At 25.8% G+C, this 17,820-nt stretch overlaps 2 protein-coding genes across 2 annotated transcripts; one reads left to right on the top strand and one right to left on the bottom strand.

Moving 5' to 3' along the window:
* Window positions 1–749: 749 nt before the first annotated feature.
* On the bottom strand, window positions 750–6,823 carry LOC126899219 (activin receptor type-1). Its single transcript, XM_050673826.1, has 8 exons — window positions 6,239–6,823; window positions 5,936–6,161; window positions 5,543–5,754; window positions 5,081–5,319; window positions 2,872–3,106; window positions 2,615–2,796; window positions 1,535–1,763; window positions 750–1,207 (listed from the first exon to the last, which is right to left on the bottom strand). The coding sequence occupies exons 1-8, from the start codon at window positions 6,602–6,604 to the stop codon at window positions 1,004–1,006; spliced, it is 1,893 nt and encodes a 630-aa protein (XP_050529783.1). The 5' UTR covers window positions 6,605–6,823; the 3' UTR covers window positions 750–1,003.
* Window positions 6,824–8,917: 2,094 nt separating this feature from the next.
* Window positions 8,918–17,580, top strand: LOC126899218 (uncharacterized). Its single transcript, XM_050673825.1, has 10 exons — window positions 8,918–9,500; window positions 9,752–10,309; window positions 13,891–14,133; window positions 14,230–14,358; window positions 14,730–14,971; window positions 15,039–15,192; window positions 15,261–15,338; window positions 15,416–15,754; window positions 15,840–15,959; window positions 16,868–17,580. The coding sequence occupies exons 1-10, from the start codon at window positions 9,258–9,260 to the stop codon at window positions 16,919–16,921; spliced, it is 2,160 nt and encodes a 719-aa protein (XP_050529782.1). The 5' UTR covers window positions 8,918–9,257; the 3' UTR covers window positions 16,922–17,580.
* The last annotated feature ends 240 nt before the right edge of the window (window positions 17,581–17,820 follow it).

Here is a 17,820-nt window from a genome sequence, read left to right on the forward strand (position 1 = left end):
TTTTGCTAGCTAAGTCTATTTACTTAAAACCAATCTCTTACTTGGGGCGTATACTCATCGTGCTCAATAGCAGACGTATACCTGAAGACGTTCATCATATTCTCAAGTTTAAAAGTGTAGATGTAACAAATTTTTTTAGTAATTTCTAATTTTTGTTTCTCTGTTCCCTTTAATTTATAGACAGATTTTTGCTTCATATTACCTTAACTTGTTTTTTTTATTTAATAAAGCTCCTTATTAATTTAACTTTGCCACAAACTTTTTTTTGTGTGTTCCACCTTCAATGGACTCATATTTTTTTTGTATTTATTTCCCTTTAAAAATCATCTTCCCCTAGTTAATTAGGTATGGGCAACGGCCTTGTCTAAGGTTATCCTATGTCATTATGAATATGTGATAACTTGTCACAAGGTTTTGGTGAACATCAACGGCTTAACGATCATAAGTTTCAAATTTAGTTAATTATAAACCTATATTTATGTTTATATATTATTATGACATGATCAATTATAAAAAACATTTTCTTCTAAATATTTAGATAGTACTTAATTTAGTTATGACCTTAAAATTGAATATTTTGTAATTTTATTCTTATTATTTTTCAAAAAATAAATTGACTTTGATGTTCAATTTTCAATTATTTTTGAATCCTAATGTGGTTATTCCCACTGTACTATGACAATACATTGTCTAGCCCAGTAGGTTTTTATTATTTTCACAGCACCATGAAAAGTAACAAAATGTATCTGTTGTGGTCAAATAATGTTTTTTATTATATTTGTAACCTTTCAATTTGTTAACTAAGATAAAAACTAAAAGTATAATACGATAAAAATTGTATCTCTAAGTATACAATAGCAGTCTTATTACAACAAATAAATAAATACATAATAGTTTTTAACTCCGTCTTAAAAATATTAATTATTAAAAAAGGACCTTTTCTCACAGTATTGTTAATCACATAATAATCAAAAATGAGTGATTTAATACGCTGAAAATTCAACTAAACATAATCTATTCTATTGTTATCCGACATCATATTATTGTTAATTGCTATATTAGAAGTATTGTCTTCAGCACAATCAGGAGAATTAGATAAAGAAGACCATAATTTGCTAATAGTTTTCTTGATACGTAGTGCTGGAAGTCGAGTATTAGGATTTTGATGCCAACATTCACGCATTAATTCAGCCATACCTTTTAAAATCTGTAAATATTTATTTTAATTATACAAAGTAAACTGAAAAAATAATTATATTAAAATAAAATGTTAAAATAAAATAAAGTGTTTTTCTATAAAAAAATATTAAATGAAAACAACTTTCTATTTTTTAAGTAATGTAGAAAAAATTATCATGTTGGTAATATAATTTTACTTTTTTCCTAAAGAGAACCCTCTTTTAAAAAAAATTTAAAATCACGCTACTAATATAATTACTTTTTCTACACTAGTTATACTTTTAGACTAGAAATTTAATATTCACTTATTAAAAACTAAAAAAAAATGACAACTGATCAAATTTATTTTACTTACTGGATCTGATGACCAGCGATTGGGTACATATGGACGATGACGTTCAGTACACACAACTTTTCGCATTTCATCAAAACTTGGATCATAACCAACTCGATCATGATATGGAGGTTTGTACTGCAAATCTTCTACAAGACCATTGCAAGCTGTTCGAGCACAAACTTCCCACAAAACAAGTGCTAGTGAATAAATATCTCCTCGTCTAAATGACTCAAAGCATTCAATAATTCTGAAAAAATATTTAATGTCTTAAAAATAATGTATAAAAAAAATTCTTGGAAGAGTAGACAAATTTTGGTCCTCTTGCTTAAAAGAATTAAGTTATTAAACTTAACTGTTTAAGAGTGTTTAATTTACTAATTTTTAGCTTAGATGCGAAACTGATAAGATATTGTTTTTGTGATAGTGTGTATTTTATTTTTTATGCCTACCCATAAAAATTCTTAGCTCTCACTTGACCATTTCAATGATCAATATGTTAAAAGGACCCGATTGTAATCTATTAGAACCTATTGTCGTCAAAAATGGAAAAACTCTCAATTTTAGTAATCAGAAAAATATCTTAAAATTTACACTACCATAAAATTTTCAAACTGCTTTAACTTTTTTTAAAAACAATGATTGAAATTAAATCTTAATAGAGAATATTAGACATTAAGCTGGTGTATCTTTTTTATAAAAATCCTAAGTATAGAAAGAATTTAAAATAGACCGCCTACACACAAGTAAACATTTTTTTAAACTATTTTTGAAAACATTCTAGAAAGTCTGACAACTTTAAATCTATATAAATTAAAGCTTATGAAATATACAATATTAAAATAAAAATATTATCCAATGATTATTCTCCTATGAAAAATTGAATGTCAATGTAAAAAAATCTCAATTTAAAAAAAATAAACATTAGTATGGACAATTTTTGGTTTTTAACATTATAGTTTAATATGTATTTAAATTAATCTGTTAAAAAAATTTAACAGATTCGCATCAAGGCGTTTTATTATGATACCTATGTTAATCACTCAAATATAATATTAGCTTAGTTATATTTAGAAATATAAAAATATTGCTAATACTTACGATTCGTCAAGTACTTCAGGTGGCATGTATCTTTTAGTTCCAACTCGAGTTGGATTAGCTGCCAAAACCATCTCATCTGTTTTTAGAACAGCCATTCCAAAATCTGCTACAACACATGCTCCATTATTTTTTACTAATACATTTTTGCTTTTAATATCCCTATGAGCAATAGCTGGTTTTCCCTAGAATAAAATAATTATTTATAATTGTATAAGTATAAAAATAGTTTTTTCTTAATTGAAAAATGTAAAAATTACCTGTGTTCCAAATATTTCTGTATGTAAATGTACAATACCATTTACTGTAGTAAAACAGATTTTTAACATTTGATCACGAGTTAGTGGAGCTACATTCTGATTGTTCAAATAATCAAACAATGAACCATTTTTATGGTAATGTGTAATAAGTAATAATTGAGTGTAAGAATTTCTTGAAGTCATAATGTCTGAACCAATAAATCCAAGTATATTATCATGACGCATGAGTACAGTACTAGATTAAAATTAACTTAATTAGCAATAAAACAAACAATATTGTAAACTAAACATTTTTTACAAATAATAAAAACTATTTCATGTGAAATAGTTTACATTATAGTTAAATATTTACCAATACAAAATTGAATTTTTAAATACATTTAAAATTTTTAATGTTAATATAAAATATTAATATCCAAATAATGGTCTATAATTTAATATTATTACAAAATTTATAACATTATGGTACTTGACCAAAGAAATTCTAAATGTGTTAAGTTTTTGGAAAATCCAAAAAAAACCCTTTCCTTATCTTCAAGGAAGATCAAAATAGTAAAGTGTATAATAAATTTAAATTTTCAACATAACTTTTGAAATTGTATTGGAAATTCTACATCTTCTAATTATATTTTAAATTTAAGTTTATGTAGTATACTAAAAGTAAAAATCTGTTTCTCATCTTATCTACAATGAGTAACATACCATTTGTTAAGCGAAATAAGCTATTTTAGTGTAAAAATTACTGATTTTATATTGTTATGATTTTCTACTTATTGTATTATTTAATTATTAATGCCAATACTTTCCACTCCCAAAAAAGGGTATTCTTGCTACTAATGGTTTATGATAAATTACAATTTCAATTTTTTTTTGATGTTACAATCAAATTTTTACATTGAAGCATTTTATTATGATAGTGATTTTAGTCACTGTTAGATTTTAATTTATAATGGTCTCCACTATATCAGGCCCTGTACTATACTGGTTTTTCCTTATAAAACAGTTAATAGACTTTTTATTAATCATTATTATTTCCTGTACAATACTCTTTACAAACATAATACAAGTTAGGAATAACTTCAGGATTTACATTAATTTAAGTTAGGCTTGTAACAATGAGCTTACAAACAAGGTTGGTAAATATTAATTGTCACCAGCAGCGGATCAAAAAATTTGGCCTATGAAACTAGATTAGCTCGTTTTTTCCTGTGATTACAACCACAAAATATTGTTTTATACTCAATATTATTTTGGATTTATAAATTAGAGGTCTAAAGAATCAGTTTTCTTTTTGATTTTTTAGTTATTTTAAAGAAAGTTATTGATAATTTGAATTATGAAGTTATATCTAACTTACGCTATATTTATTGTCAACCCATGCATACTTTTGGACAGATAATTTAATATTACTCTTAAAGAGGATATCTACCAAATATTCAACAATTTATTTTAATTGTGTATGAGCTTGTTCTTAATAAAATATATAAACAACCATTATTTTTAAATGTTCACATATTTGTAATATGAAGACTTTTAAACATTTTTTTTTTTAAATAATACCTATGTTAAGAGGAAACATAAAAAATAGCTTTTTTCAAAAACTTTATTGACAATAGCACATTTCAAGGTTAAAATATGAAACTTATTGGAAAAGTTATTTTAGAGTCACTGGTATAATACATTTTTTTTAGTTAATGTAGTTTTATAACTAAATATTATATATTGATTTGGTTAGGTAGGCAATTGATTTATCATACAATTCTAGATTTCTTATAAAATAATAATTTTGAGAATTTGTTTTTTTGTTTACATAACACTATTTATTTCTCAATTTATAAGTGGTTAAACAATTATTAGGTCCATCCAGTATCCCTTAAATGGATATTAACTTTATTTTTTATTAACTTGTGGAATTTACATTTTATTACAATAGAAGAAATAAAATTTAAATTTATTAATGTTAACCTTGTGCAAAATGAGATATATAGGGTATTCAGTAAATAAGAAAAAAGGTTTCTATTGTTTTCTTAGTTCGTAATAATTGACCAGTTTCCTTACTTTTTGAACACTCTGTATATTACAATAGTTAAAAGTATACAAGACAATTTTTATGTATCTACTGATGCAATAGTTCAGATAATCTATAATCTATTGATTTATAATATATTACACATTATAATTATTTATTAAGATTTTAAACATTTTTTACCTGTATATTTCAGTTTCTCGTTTCCATGAAGGTTCATCTTTTGAGAGAAATATTTTTACAGCAACATGCTCTCCATGCCATAAACCTTTCCATACTTCTCCATAACGACCCTTACCAATTGTATCAAGTAATGTTATTTGTTTGGCTAGTGTTCGTTGCATTAGCAGTGGTAAACCAAACCCACTACCAGATGTCATGGAATGTTCATTTAACATGTAGTCATCATCATCATTGGGTTGCTACCACAAAAAGTTTCAATTATTAATTTGAATAAAAGTCAAGTTTCTCGAATTATTATTTACTGATAAACAGGTTTTAATTTAAAATAAAATTTAGTTATTGTCAAGTAAAGGAAATTATATAATATGATGTTAAAAGGTTTGTTCCTAAATTTAACTAAAGGGAAATTTTTTATTTTCTTATATTTCATAGATGAATACAAATATATTATTATTAGCTTACCACATGATCACGTAATAAGTCCATTGTAACATAATGATTGTCTAATTGACTAATATCAAATCTAGATGCGGCTGCTGCTGCTGCAGATATCAACCGTTTTCTATGGTTACGTCGCATAATAGCCACAACTATTAAAGCCATAAGAAGTACACATACTATTGGAGTTATTATGGCAATAAAAAGTTTAAATTTTTCTAAATCCATGCTACTATCTGCAAAAAAACATTTATTATTTATATAAATATATATATACATATATAACAAACTATAATACAATAACAAAAAGTTATCGAAAAATTTAAGTTAATTTATTACTGCTTTAATTTTAATGATAGTTTTAACATTCATAGTTTTAATAATGTATAAAAGCAGAAGATAACATAATTTACTTACCACTAAATTTATTTTCAATGTTAACTAAAGGAAGAACGGGAAATTCACCTTTGTTACAATTATCACCTTCACAACATTCTATAATGTATTGACGAATACCAGCTTCAGCTGAATATGTAGTATGAGAGGAAACAGATTGAATACATGGATGAATCTGTTTTGGATTAGTAACACACCCTCTATTTACACGTTCAATTCCATCTTCACGAACTCTTGATTTATAACACTAAGGAAAATAAAATATATAAATTTTAAACTAAAAAATACAAGCAAGTCAATTTTTTATTAATATTCTTTAATTACTTTAATAGCTCGCATACATGCAGAACTGTGAGTACCATCTTCTTTACATTCATACTTTGAGATATCATTGGACTCACAAAGAAGACAATTAAACCTTTTTTTGTCATCTGTCGACTCATCATCATTAATGTTTACATTGGAATTTCCACTGAAAAATAAAAGCGAGCCACTATTACCATCTTCTTTGTCAAAGTCTTTTTCTATTGAATTAGGTTCATCATCTTCATCAGTCTCAGTCATCATGTCTATATACCGTTCATGATTCAATTGAAAAGGGTGGACAGAATTATTGCCTACATCAGATTGAGTCTCTGAAAATTGGCCTAAAGACAACAAAATGATGACAGCAAAAGAAGACCCAATCATTTTTGATATCTTTTCTTAAGTTTCATGTAAATTATGGTATTCTTGTAAACCATTGTACACATTAATTTTTAATTTTTATGTACGATACTAAAACGCGGACAGAGGACCAACATCGCTTAATAAAATGACTACTATCTAACTGTTTATATCTAAAATGAAGGTAAACGAAAACAAAGAGAAGGGATGAAAAGTAAATTATACAACAATGTTGTTGGTTAGTTTTCAAAAGAATACAATGAAAATTTCAGTGAATATAAAAAAAAGTGGGGGAGATAAGAATAACCAACCTTAGTGCGTTTTTAAATTCAGAACTCTACAATTTTAACCAATATTCATAAGTACCAAAAACCCAATTGTCCTACAAATAGAAAACTTAGAATAAAAATAAAAAATTGTATTTTTATTTTTTTCAAAATAGCCGTTTTTTATTCCTATTCTTACAAAATAATTGAAATGACGTTCCTGGCTTGTGCTAGGTAGAGGTTCATTCCAGTACGGCCCTAGAATTTTTAAATCATGTAGTAATTTACAATAACGGATTAGATTTCTACTTTTCCAAAAAAACAACAGTAAAAGAAAAACATATTTTAATTTATTACTACACGAAGTGTAGAATGATAAACTCAGATATGCAATGCGGCTAAATGAAAAATAGAAAATAAATTAAAATATAGTTTTAATGAGACAGCTATAGGCGCCTCCTATAACTTAATTTCCAGGGAGACATTCCCGCCTGGATATCAATTTATATCTATGGACATAGCGATTAAATTTTTACTCTCCTGGATAGCTAATAAAGCTTAGTAAAAATATGTATTATAAAAATTGACCACTCGCCTTGTTCCTGTTATTTTTTTTTTAATATAAGGATCCATAGTTATTCAACAATTAATTACATAGTGTAACAGTTAATTATTTTTTAATAGTTCTGTTTGCGGTAAGATAAATCTTGCTATTTTATAAATGTTTTTTAAGAATTTTTAAGCTTTTTGTAAAGGATTCTTTCTTAAATAGGTTTGAACGATATCTTTATCTATTTGTGTTTATTTCGTAACTTTATTATTTACCAAGATACTATAGTTACACTTTGGGGAGAGGGATTAAGGTGCCTTAGGCATGCATAAATATTTTAATAATCCCTTAAATTGATGATATTTCTGTATTGTTATCAGATTTTAGTACTTCTGTCGTTTTACTATACTAAATTATTTTAACCCCCAGGACATAAATAATGAAGGGGTGGTAAATACCTTATGCCCTATGATCTTGAAGGCTTCATCACAAATTTCACTAGCCTGTCATGATTGACATACAGTTTTTCTGTTTATCACTTTTTTATGTTAGCAACATTTTTATAGGGGCCATATAGGTCTTAAGCTGGCTCTCTAGCTACCTAAAATTTTTTCTTCTGGCCCGTCTATGCGAGATATTGGAAGCCTTACACACTCGGAAGACTAAAAAATCTTAAATCTCTAATATTATTATTTTCTAAGCTCTAGATCAAATGGTGAAAAACAATCAGATAAATAAACAATTTGTTAATCATTCTTTATGTTTTTATGAGCTTTGATTTAATTTTTTTTTATCTATTAGAAAATTCATTTTCTTTATCAAATTTTAATTACTCAAGATAAAATAAATAAATACACTTTTTTTTGAGTAAAAACAATTAAAAATATTTTTGTGCGTGATTTAAAAAGTGATGGGTGGTATACAAAATTTTGGGTTTTACTATTCCACACAGGATTATAATTAAAATATCTTTTCAGTCAAGAAACAGACAAAAATAAAATAAATTTCATATCTGTAATTTCATAATTTAAGTAAAAAAATCTAATTATCGTTTAATTTTTTTTATCATTAGTAATGTGTAAGTAACTAAAATTCAGTATTTAAAAACTCAAATTTAAAATTTTTCATTATTTTAATTCCTACTTAAAGCTAGACTGATTTAAATAGCGGGATTACAATAATTACTTAAATTGTTTTTAGTGCACATACAGTGATATACAGAACCTGAATGACACTATTCAATGTAAATTAGGAGAGGGAGTTCTTCCACCAAAAACTAATATTTAAACTATAAAGGCAATGTCATATTTGCTATTATTAAAAATATTTTATAGCATAATATTGTTAAATTGACATTTTATTATATCATGAAATGTTTAAATAATAAAAAATAATATATTAAAGGCCAATAATGTATATTTAATGAAAAAGTATATTTTACCTCCATATTTTTATGTTGCCGCCGGTGTCTTTGTCCGGCTGATAAGCGATAACTTTATTATGACCACGTCATCAGCTGACCAGTACCATCGTATGCACATCTAAATTGAATACACAGAGTGTGTTAACTACTTAATATTTATAAATGCCGGAACTGAAATTTTGCAATTTAAAACATAAGTACTCTTTGTGTTAGTTAATTGTAAAATTAATTATTGGATAGCAATTTATTTATTTTTTCTCTGTGATTAATTTTAGTATAATAATACTTAATTTTGATTTCTGTGAAATCGTTTTGATTTTTTCTTAATTTTTACTGTATGTTAATATTACATTTATTAGTTTTAATTTGATATTTATTAAATAAATATGTCAAGCTGACTAATAAAAACTTTAAATTATTATTATATGATAAAATAAAATGAGTGTCGCAGCTGTGGGCTTTGCATTACTTATTACCAGTGTATTTAGTTTTGCATTTTTCTATCTTATGAAATATGCTTTTCATACAAGTAGTAACTCACTATCAAAACCTATTAGATCAACAAAAAAAAGAACAACTAATTCTGTTGTTACCAAACATGTTTCACGAGGTAACAACAAGCCAACTACATTAAAAATTAAGAAATTAACCGAGACTAAAAGAAACATTCAGAAAGCTGATGTAAGTCATTAGTTTTTATTATTAAATATTTAATTAATTTTTTTTTAAATTGTGTGTTTTTCAAAATAATTTACTTAGAGATTATATATAGATTAAGTTTAAGGGAAATTTGTTATCTTTTCAATTTTATTTTTTACAAATAAAATTAAATATGCACTTTATATTAAAAATGTATTAGAGTAGATTAATTATTACTTTTAGTTAATTGATAAATTGATTTATTTTTAACAAATACTTTTCTTATAATTTAGAGAAAACTTAAACAACAAACTATTAATTCCAAGACCAAAAGTACCAAATTGGCGTTGGTAACTACACAAGAATTATTACACAAAGAGAATGATGAACTAAAAATTTTAAAACAATCGCAACCCCTGAAAATTGTAAAAGAAAAAGTAGATAATCAAGAACTAATGAACACATTTATAAAATCTAACACTTTTTTAACAAAGTCTATTGTTAGTAATAATGTTCCTGAAATAAAACAAAAGTCTTTAAATAAAATGCCTTTAGTTGAAAAATCAAATGATACAGTTAGCAGAAAAATAAAATTATCTGAATTGAATCAGAAAAAGAATAACAATGATTTTCTAACTCAAGCTAAACAAAAATCTAAAGCATCTTCATTTAAAATAAGTGATTTTGATTTTGAACATTTTGATTTTGATGACGGTAGTCTTTTAATCACCAAGTTAATTGAAAAATGTGATCTTTCACGAGAACAAACTCAATATGTATTGGATACTTTACTTAATAAACAACAATCTGTAAATATGAAGTCTGGTAGTATGACTACAGAATGGGTCAAAGTAAGAAAATAATTTATCCTCATTAGTTTTTTAATGCAGATGTCACTTACCAGAGTAAAAAGTGTGAGCGGAGTAACAAATGATTTTAGGGTAAGGAGTGCACCAAGGATCTGCTTTTATATATTTTTTATAGCGATGGATGAAATTACTAGAGAAATAGAAGGTAAAGGACCAGGATGTATGTTGTTCGCTGACGATAAAATGTTTATAGAAGAAAACAAGGAAGAAATTAATCAAACACTAGAGGCGTGGAGATCAGCTCCAGGGAATAAGAATAAGTAGGAGTAAGATAGAGTATATAGAGAACGAGTTTGACATAGGAGAACACGAGCTAGGTAAAATAAGGAGATCAGTAACAATAAGTGATGACGTGATAGGTGGAAAGTTTTAAGTATTTAGGATCAGTTGTGCAAAAGAACAATGTTATGGATGAGGATGTTAGACAAAGGTTTAAGTATGGGTGGGTGAAGTAGAGATAAAAGTCTGGTGTGTTATGTGATAAGAGAATTCCCATTAGGCTGGAAGGTAAGTTCTATAAGATTCTTTTGAGACTAGCTATAATCTATGATTCAGAATGACAAGAGAATAGAGCAGAGTATGAGTGTAGTAGTAAGGTGGCCATCAAAAATTGAATGTTTTTTTTTTTACGCTACCCCTTTAATGGGTCGGCCACCTTTTTCTTAAAATTTTACTTGACATGATCTCTCATATCATCTACACACACATCAGTCATCTTCATATTGCATTCAATAACATCCCTCCATCTCTTTTCTGGTTTTTCTCTACCTCTTCTTCCTTCAATATTCATTTCCATAATTGTTCTTACAGCTTCCAGTTCCTCTCTCCTCATCACATTACCAAACCATCTAAGTCTATTTTCTCTCATCAATAGATGCTACACCTCTATTCTCTTTTGTGTGTTTGTTCCTTATCCTATCTTCTCTAGTCCTTATACTCATCTACATAAGCATCACCTCTGCTACACTAGGGTGGCCCTCAAAAATCAAACGTCTATTTTTTTACGTTACCCCTTAATTTTTTTTTAATGGTCAAAAAAATGAGCTATGCAAAATTTGGGACTGATCCATAAAGATCAACTCATGGCCTGGGCCTATTAAGTTGAATTAAAGAGGCAAATTTAATAGAAATAATTGATCTATGTCTCAACTTTTTTTTACTGAACTTAGAATTATGATAGTAAAACTTAAATAAAGGAAATTTTACATGAAATTAAAAAATAATAACTTTAATGTTGTTTTCTTAATAAATAGCACACAAAAACACTGCATACAGTAAAAAACATGCAAGTCTTAAAAATACGTTAAACTGATTTTGTTTATTTTTACTTATTAATTTTCAATCTATTTTTTGGAAAACGCTTATTCGTTTAAAAAAAAATTCTTAAAGTTCTAATCAGTTACTATTTGTAAAACGTATTGTTATAACTCCAAAATGATGGATCAATTTTCAAAATATCAGTATTCAGATTAAATAGTTTAAAAAAAATCAAACGTTTTTTTAATACAAAGTATTCAATATCCTTTTTTAGATAATCGGCTATATCATATTGGTTTAATTTCAAACGTTTTATTGTCTGACTTGACATTGAATTAAGATGAGCGACCATTTTTCTTTCAACATTAACATCTATTTTATTATCAAAAAATGCCAGACCAATGGATTGTGGACTTAAGAACCATAAGTGGTTTACAAATTTAGAAAGCACAATTCCAGATATTTCACTGTCTAATCATTTATAATTGTATAATTTTTTAACAAAATTCAAACCATTATATGTTGCTACAACTGTCGAAGTTGCTGTAAACCACAATTCAACATAAACTAGTACCAAAAATTAAAAAACATCGTGTAATCTTTGTGTTTCTCTACTAATAAGTTTAAATTCATCTTTAAATATATATATATATATATACAGTGCTCGAATTGGGGGGGTGCGCTCCTCTACTTTTTTTTTAAATTTTTTTGCGCACCCCAACTACTTTTTTTTATTGGGACGGGAGGACAGTGGAAAATACCACCTCTTCTTTTTTTTTAAATATTAGTATGATAATGAAATATGATTTATTAATAAATACTAAATAAAGTAATGAGTAAAAAAAAAAAAAAAGGTCTTCAAAATACTAGGGACGCAGTTTTCAAATTGTTAAGTTGAGCTCCCCTACTTATTTTTGGCCAATTCGAGCACTGTATATATATATATATATATATATATATATTGAGGCTATAAATGACCATAACCATCCAACAAGCATGATGAATAGCACCTGGCTTATGAAAAAATAGATTACTCTTTACCCTGAAAAAAATTAATGTTAGCTCGAGGGATGCTTTAAAGTCATTCTTTGATTGTAAAAAATTATTATCTTCTGAAGTTCTGGTTCTATAATTTCTTTAATATTATTTTGAAAATGTAGGGTTTAAAATTTTCTTTATTTAAATCATTCCAAGCCTGTTGAAATTACTTGAAAATTGGTATGCCGTACCAGTAGAACAACTAATTTTACTATCGAAAATGCCACTGAGTATAGTATCAAATATATGTTAATGGCAAGATAAATGAAGCAATTCTTTTACTAAAAGTCGTTCCAACAAAACACATGTACCTCATAAATAACCACTATTTACAGCAGTAGTATACAAAGATAAAGCCTTTAGTGATTTATTTATGTTCCATTGGACTAAAGTTTCATATAGCAATAATGCTTGATTTTTAGACATAATATAATAATACAATATATTTTGTTAAGTTTGTAATTAATAATTAATTAACTGTCCATCAAATAATAAATCTATTATAATTATCGTACTTGTCATAAAAGATTAAACTTTTAGAATTTTTTTTTTTTAACAAATAAGCATTTCCCAAAAAATAAAATGAAAATTAATAAGTAAAAATAAACAAAATCAGTTATAATGTATTTTTAAGACTTTTACGTGTTTTTTACTGTATGTAGTGTTTTTGTGGGCTATTTATTAAGAAAACAACATTGAAGTTATTATTTTTTAATTTCTTGTAAAATTTCCTTTATTTGAGTTTTACTTTCANTCAGTCCCAAATTTTGCATAGCTCATTTTTTTGACCATTAAAAAAAAATTAAGGGGTAACGTAAAAAAATAGACGTTTGATTTTTGAGGGCCACCCTAGTGTAGCAGAGGTGATGCTTATGTAGATGAGTATAGGGACTAGAGAAGATAGGATAAGGAACAAACACACAAAAGAGAATAGAGGTGTAGCATCTATTGATGAGAGAAAATAGACTTAGATGGTTTGGTAATGTGATGAGGAGAGAGGAACTGGAAGCTGTAAGAACAATTATGGAAATGAATATTGAAGGAAGAAGAGGTAGAGAAAAACCAGAAAAGAGATGGAGGGATGTTATTGAATGCAATATGAAGATGACTGATGTGTGTGTAGATGATATGAGAGATCATGTCAAGTAAAATTTTAAGAGAAGGGTGGCTGACCCCAAGTAGTTGGAATAAAGGCGTGGAAAAAGATGAAGTAGAAGAAAAAAGTTTTTTAATGTAGATAAAATGAATATTATATTCATTTTTTACAGCCTAGTGATTCTTCTGAGAAGAAATTAAAAAAGAAATTACAAGAAAATGAAATTCAACTAAAACATTTAGAAGAACAGTTAGCTGGAGCTAATAAAAAAACTGGAGAATATCGTGCAGAATTAAATACTCATATATCTCGTATTCGGCTTCTTGAAAATAAATTTAATGAATTACAAGCTGTTAGATCATATGAAGCTAAAGAGAAATCTACTATTATTGCTGAGCTGGCCAAATACAAAAATGTAATTAATACTTTAATTTTAAATTTAACAACTTTAATGTTATATTAAACCATTAAAATACATTATTTAAATATTAATCGAATAAAAATTTTTTAGAATCTTACTAGTATAGAAGAACAATTAAAAAAGTCTAAATCAACTTTATCTCTTCATCAGCAGCAAAGTTTGGATATATTAACTGAGAAAGATAAACAAATTAAAGAGTTGCAAATACAACTTTTAGAAGTAAGTATTTTGCTGTTTTTAATTTAAAATTTCCTTAGATATTCATTGTAGTTCTAGATCATATTTCTAGAGGTTATATCTTCTCTTTTTAGAAATATTTCTCTTACTAGAAACTATTATTGTGTCTAAACTTTGTTTTTATTTATCATTAAGTTATTGATTGACAAAATTATAATAAAAAAATTTGCATCCTTTATTATAAACTAGTAATATTTTTTGAAGTCATGTGGAATCAATCACATTACAATGGAGTGAAATACTGTAGTTTCTTATTTAATACATTTTTGATTAAATAATATTAATATAAAAAATTATATAAATATATCATATTGTAAATTGTTACTTATCACTGTAAAAATATATATTCTTAGGTTCAAGAATGTTTAGCTGATAAAATTAAAATTAGTTCTGTTGTACCTAACTCAACTTCTGTAGCGGAAAATGTGTGCAATGGAAATTTAAAGAACACAGTTATTGAAAGACCTGCAGTAGAAGGACAGGAATATATACCGGGAGAACCTGACATCTTAAATAATGGTGTAATTGTTAATTCAATAGAGTTTGAAACAGTTAAAAAAGAAAACTATTTTCTGAAATCTCGCTGTGATGATTTGTAATAGAACAATTTATTTCTTAAATTAGTTAACTTATTTTTATAAGTGTAAATTTATAAATTACAGGGAAAAAAAATTAGTCAATAAGGAAAAACAAATCAAAGAATATTCAAATGAGGTAAATGAATTAAATAAAAATGTTGTGGATTTAGATAAAAAGTATCAAGAAGAAATAAAATTGCTTAGAGTAGAAAAGAAATCTTATGAAGAAAAAAACCATGTATGTTTATATTTTATTATTTTATTTAAAGTTATTTTATTGATTTAATTAAAAATTATGGTTTTTAGGAATTAAGAGCAAAGAATTTTAAGGTTCTCGAAGCCTTAAAACAAACAGAACGTGCCTTGGAAGCTAAAATTAAATCAGTTAGATAGTTTTACTTAATTATTTCTAATCACTTTATTGTATAAATTTAAATGTTTAACCTTTATATTTGAATTAGGAACAAGATAGAAAACTTCGAGATGATTCTAAGTATAGTTTTAAGCGTGCACGGCAATTATTACGCCGTCAGTTATTACCACAAGACTCAGATTCAGATGAATCATCAGATAAAGAAACTATGAATGATGAAGATGATGAAAAATGGTCACAAGCATTTGCTAAAAAAGTTCTTAGATATTATGAGAATCAACAAAAATCTATTAAAATGAAACATGTTGTGAATAATCAACAATCATTAGATCAACAAAATAGACATGATATTGTCTTAAGCCTGGAACAACAAAATGATAAATTGCACAGAATGGTCACTCACTACAAAAGCATAATATCTGATACAGTATGTTATTTAAACTTATATTTGTTATCAATGTTATAAAAAATATATGTATGTATTTATTAGTAATTTTCATGGTATTTTTAAGGAAACAATGTTAAGCCAACTACATAAACATGTTGAAAATGAAGAATCGCGATGGTGTGATCAACTATTAGAATTACAACAGCAATTGGATAAAGCTAATGCTGAACTACAAAGGCGCAAGGTAAACTACAAATCGCAGGATGATAATATATTTATAAACACCCTTAAATAAATATTTTTATTTTATGATAATGATATTTTATCAATATACGATGGTATCAATTACCAAAAAAACCCAGCACAGTGGGGTCGCGGCACAGTGTGGTTGTGGCATAGTTGACCCAACTATGCCATTTTATACTTGACCCAAGTATAATGATATCTGACAATGATTAAAATTTCTATCATAAAAACTGCTTTAATCTATCTGTAGATAGTATTTAATTTTAAAAAATTGGTGGATTATTCTAAAAGCTACATGATCTTTTATTTCCTTATTTATATCCTGATTATAAGTTTTATGATTTATAAGTGTATTATATGAATAAATATATAAATAATATATAAAGGGAAGTGGTGCTATTTTAAAAAAAAGTATGTCGAATGAAAGAGAGATATAAATATTTTTTCCCATAAAAAAATTGTATTGATCCATACATTTTTCAAAAAGTTATAGCATAATAAAGTTAACAATGTAAAATATAAAATCAAGAATTTTCACACAAAAATAGCATTTGGTAGCCATTTTCTTCATGAAGACAAAATAAAGTCTGAAATTTTTTTTCCTATCCTTAAGACTACTAAATATTATTTTTAGGGTAAAGTATATTTCTGAAAATGAAATTGTATACAAATATATTTTTAGAACTCTAATTATTTATACATTTAACACTTAGTGCCCTCAAATTAGATTTCATAAACAAGAGTCTTTGCCGAACTTTAATAAAAAAATTTATATATCTTATTATTTTCTTTAATATTATACAATAAGTTTAATATGAATTCCAATTGATATTGGTATTCAAGAATTTAGTTCAAAAGATCTTATTATGAATTATTTTTATAGCTAATTTATGTCTATTTTTACAGGATGAAGAATCATCTTTGAATACTACAATGAATTCTTCTATATCGTCTTTATGAAACTTAAAAAACCTAATTATATTTACTTGTAAGGCCAATCAACAGATGAATCTTTGCGGCATTATTACATTTTTTCCGTCCAAACAATAAAAATATCAAAGCAAATATACAGTAAAATAATTGACAATAAACTACATCATACTTCATGCTGCAAAATGATATTTTGTTTAGGATAGTGTCACATTACTTTTGTAGTTACCCAATTTTTATGGGATATTTTTTCTACATTGACAATAATTATTCAATATATTTATATTTTTATAATTATCTATGTATTAATGAAATCTGATGTAGTGTTTTTTTTTTTTTTTAATTTAAAACATGAATGGGTAAATTGTTGAGTTTGTTTTTTGGAAGAAAAAACAAAAATATTGGGAAATAATTAAAATTTAGATTTTTTCTTTATTTAATTCCAATTAATTAATCAAATATTATTTTGCACAAATATTATTATAATTATTATTACCATCGTTGATTTATTAAATTATTTATTATTACTAAATACATGGTAAATCTATTTTGGTTGTGCCACGTATTGCATATTTATTATATTATTTTTACTTACACTAATAATCGTTTAAATATTATACTTATTTTATTAGGTTGTACATAAATATTATTATTTATTATTCTATATTAAATATTCAAGTTTATTTATACTATTTGTAGTGTTCTTTTATCCCATTTTAATGAAACAATATTTAGATTAATTGATAGACTTGTGCATTTTGTAAACAAGACTTTATATTAATATATTAAATTATTTAGTATTTTATTATTTTATCTAATAAAATTATATTGAATAATGGTGAAAAATCTACAATACCATATGGTGACTGTTAATTTTTTTTAGTCTTGTAATTATGAAAGTCATGTGGGAGCAGCAATATAATCATCAA

Source organism: Daktulosphaira vitifoliae, unplaced genomic scaffold, assembly GCF_025091365.1.
Source record: "Daktulosphaira vitifoliae isolate Bord-2020 unplaced genomic scaffold, ASM2509136v1 Scaffold_2, whole genome shotgun sequence".
Lineage (NCBI taxonomy): Eukaryota > Metazoa > Arthropoda > Insecta > Hemiptera > Phylloxeridae > Daktulosphaira > Daktulosphaira vitifoliae.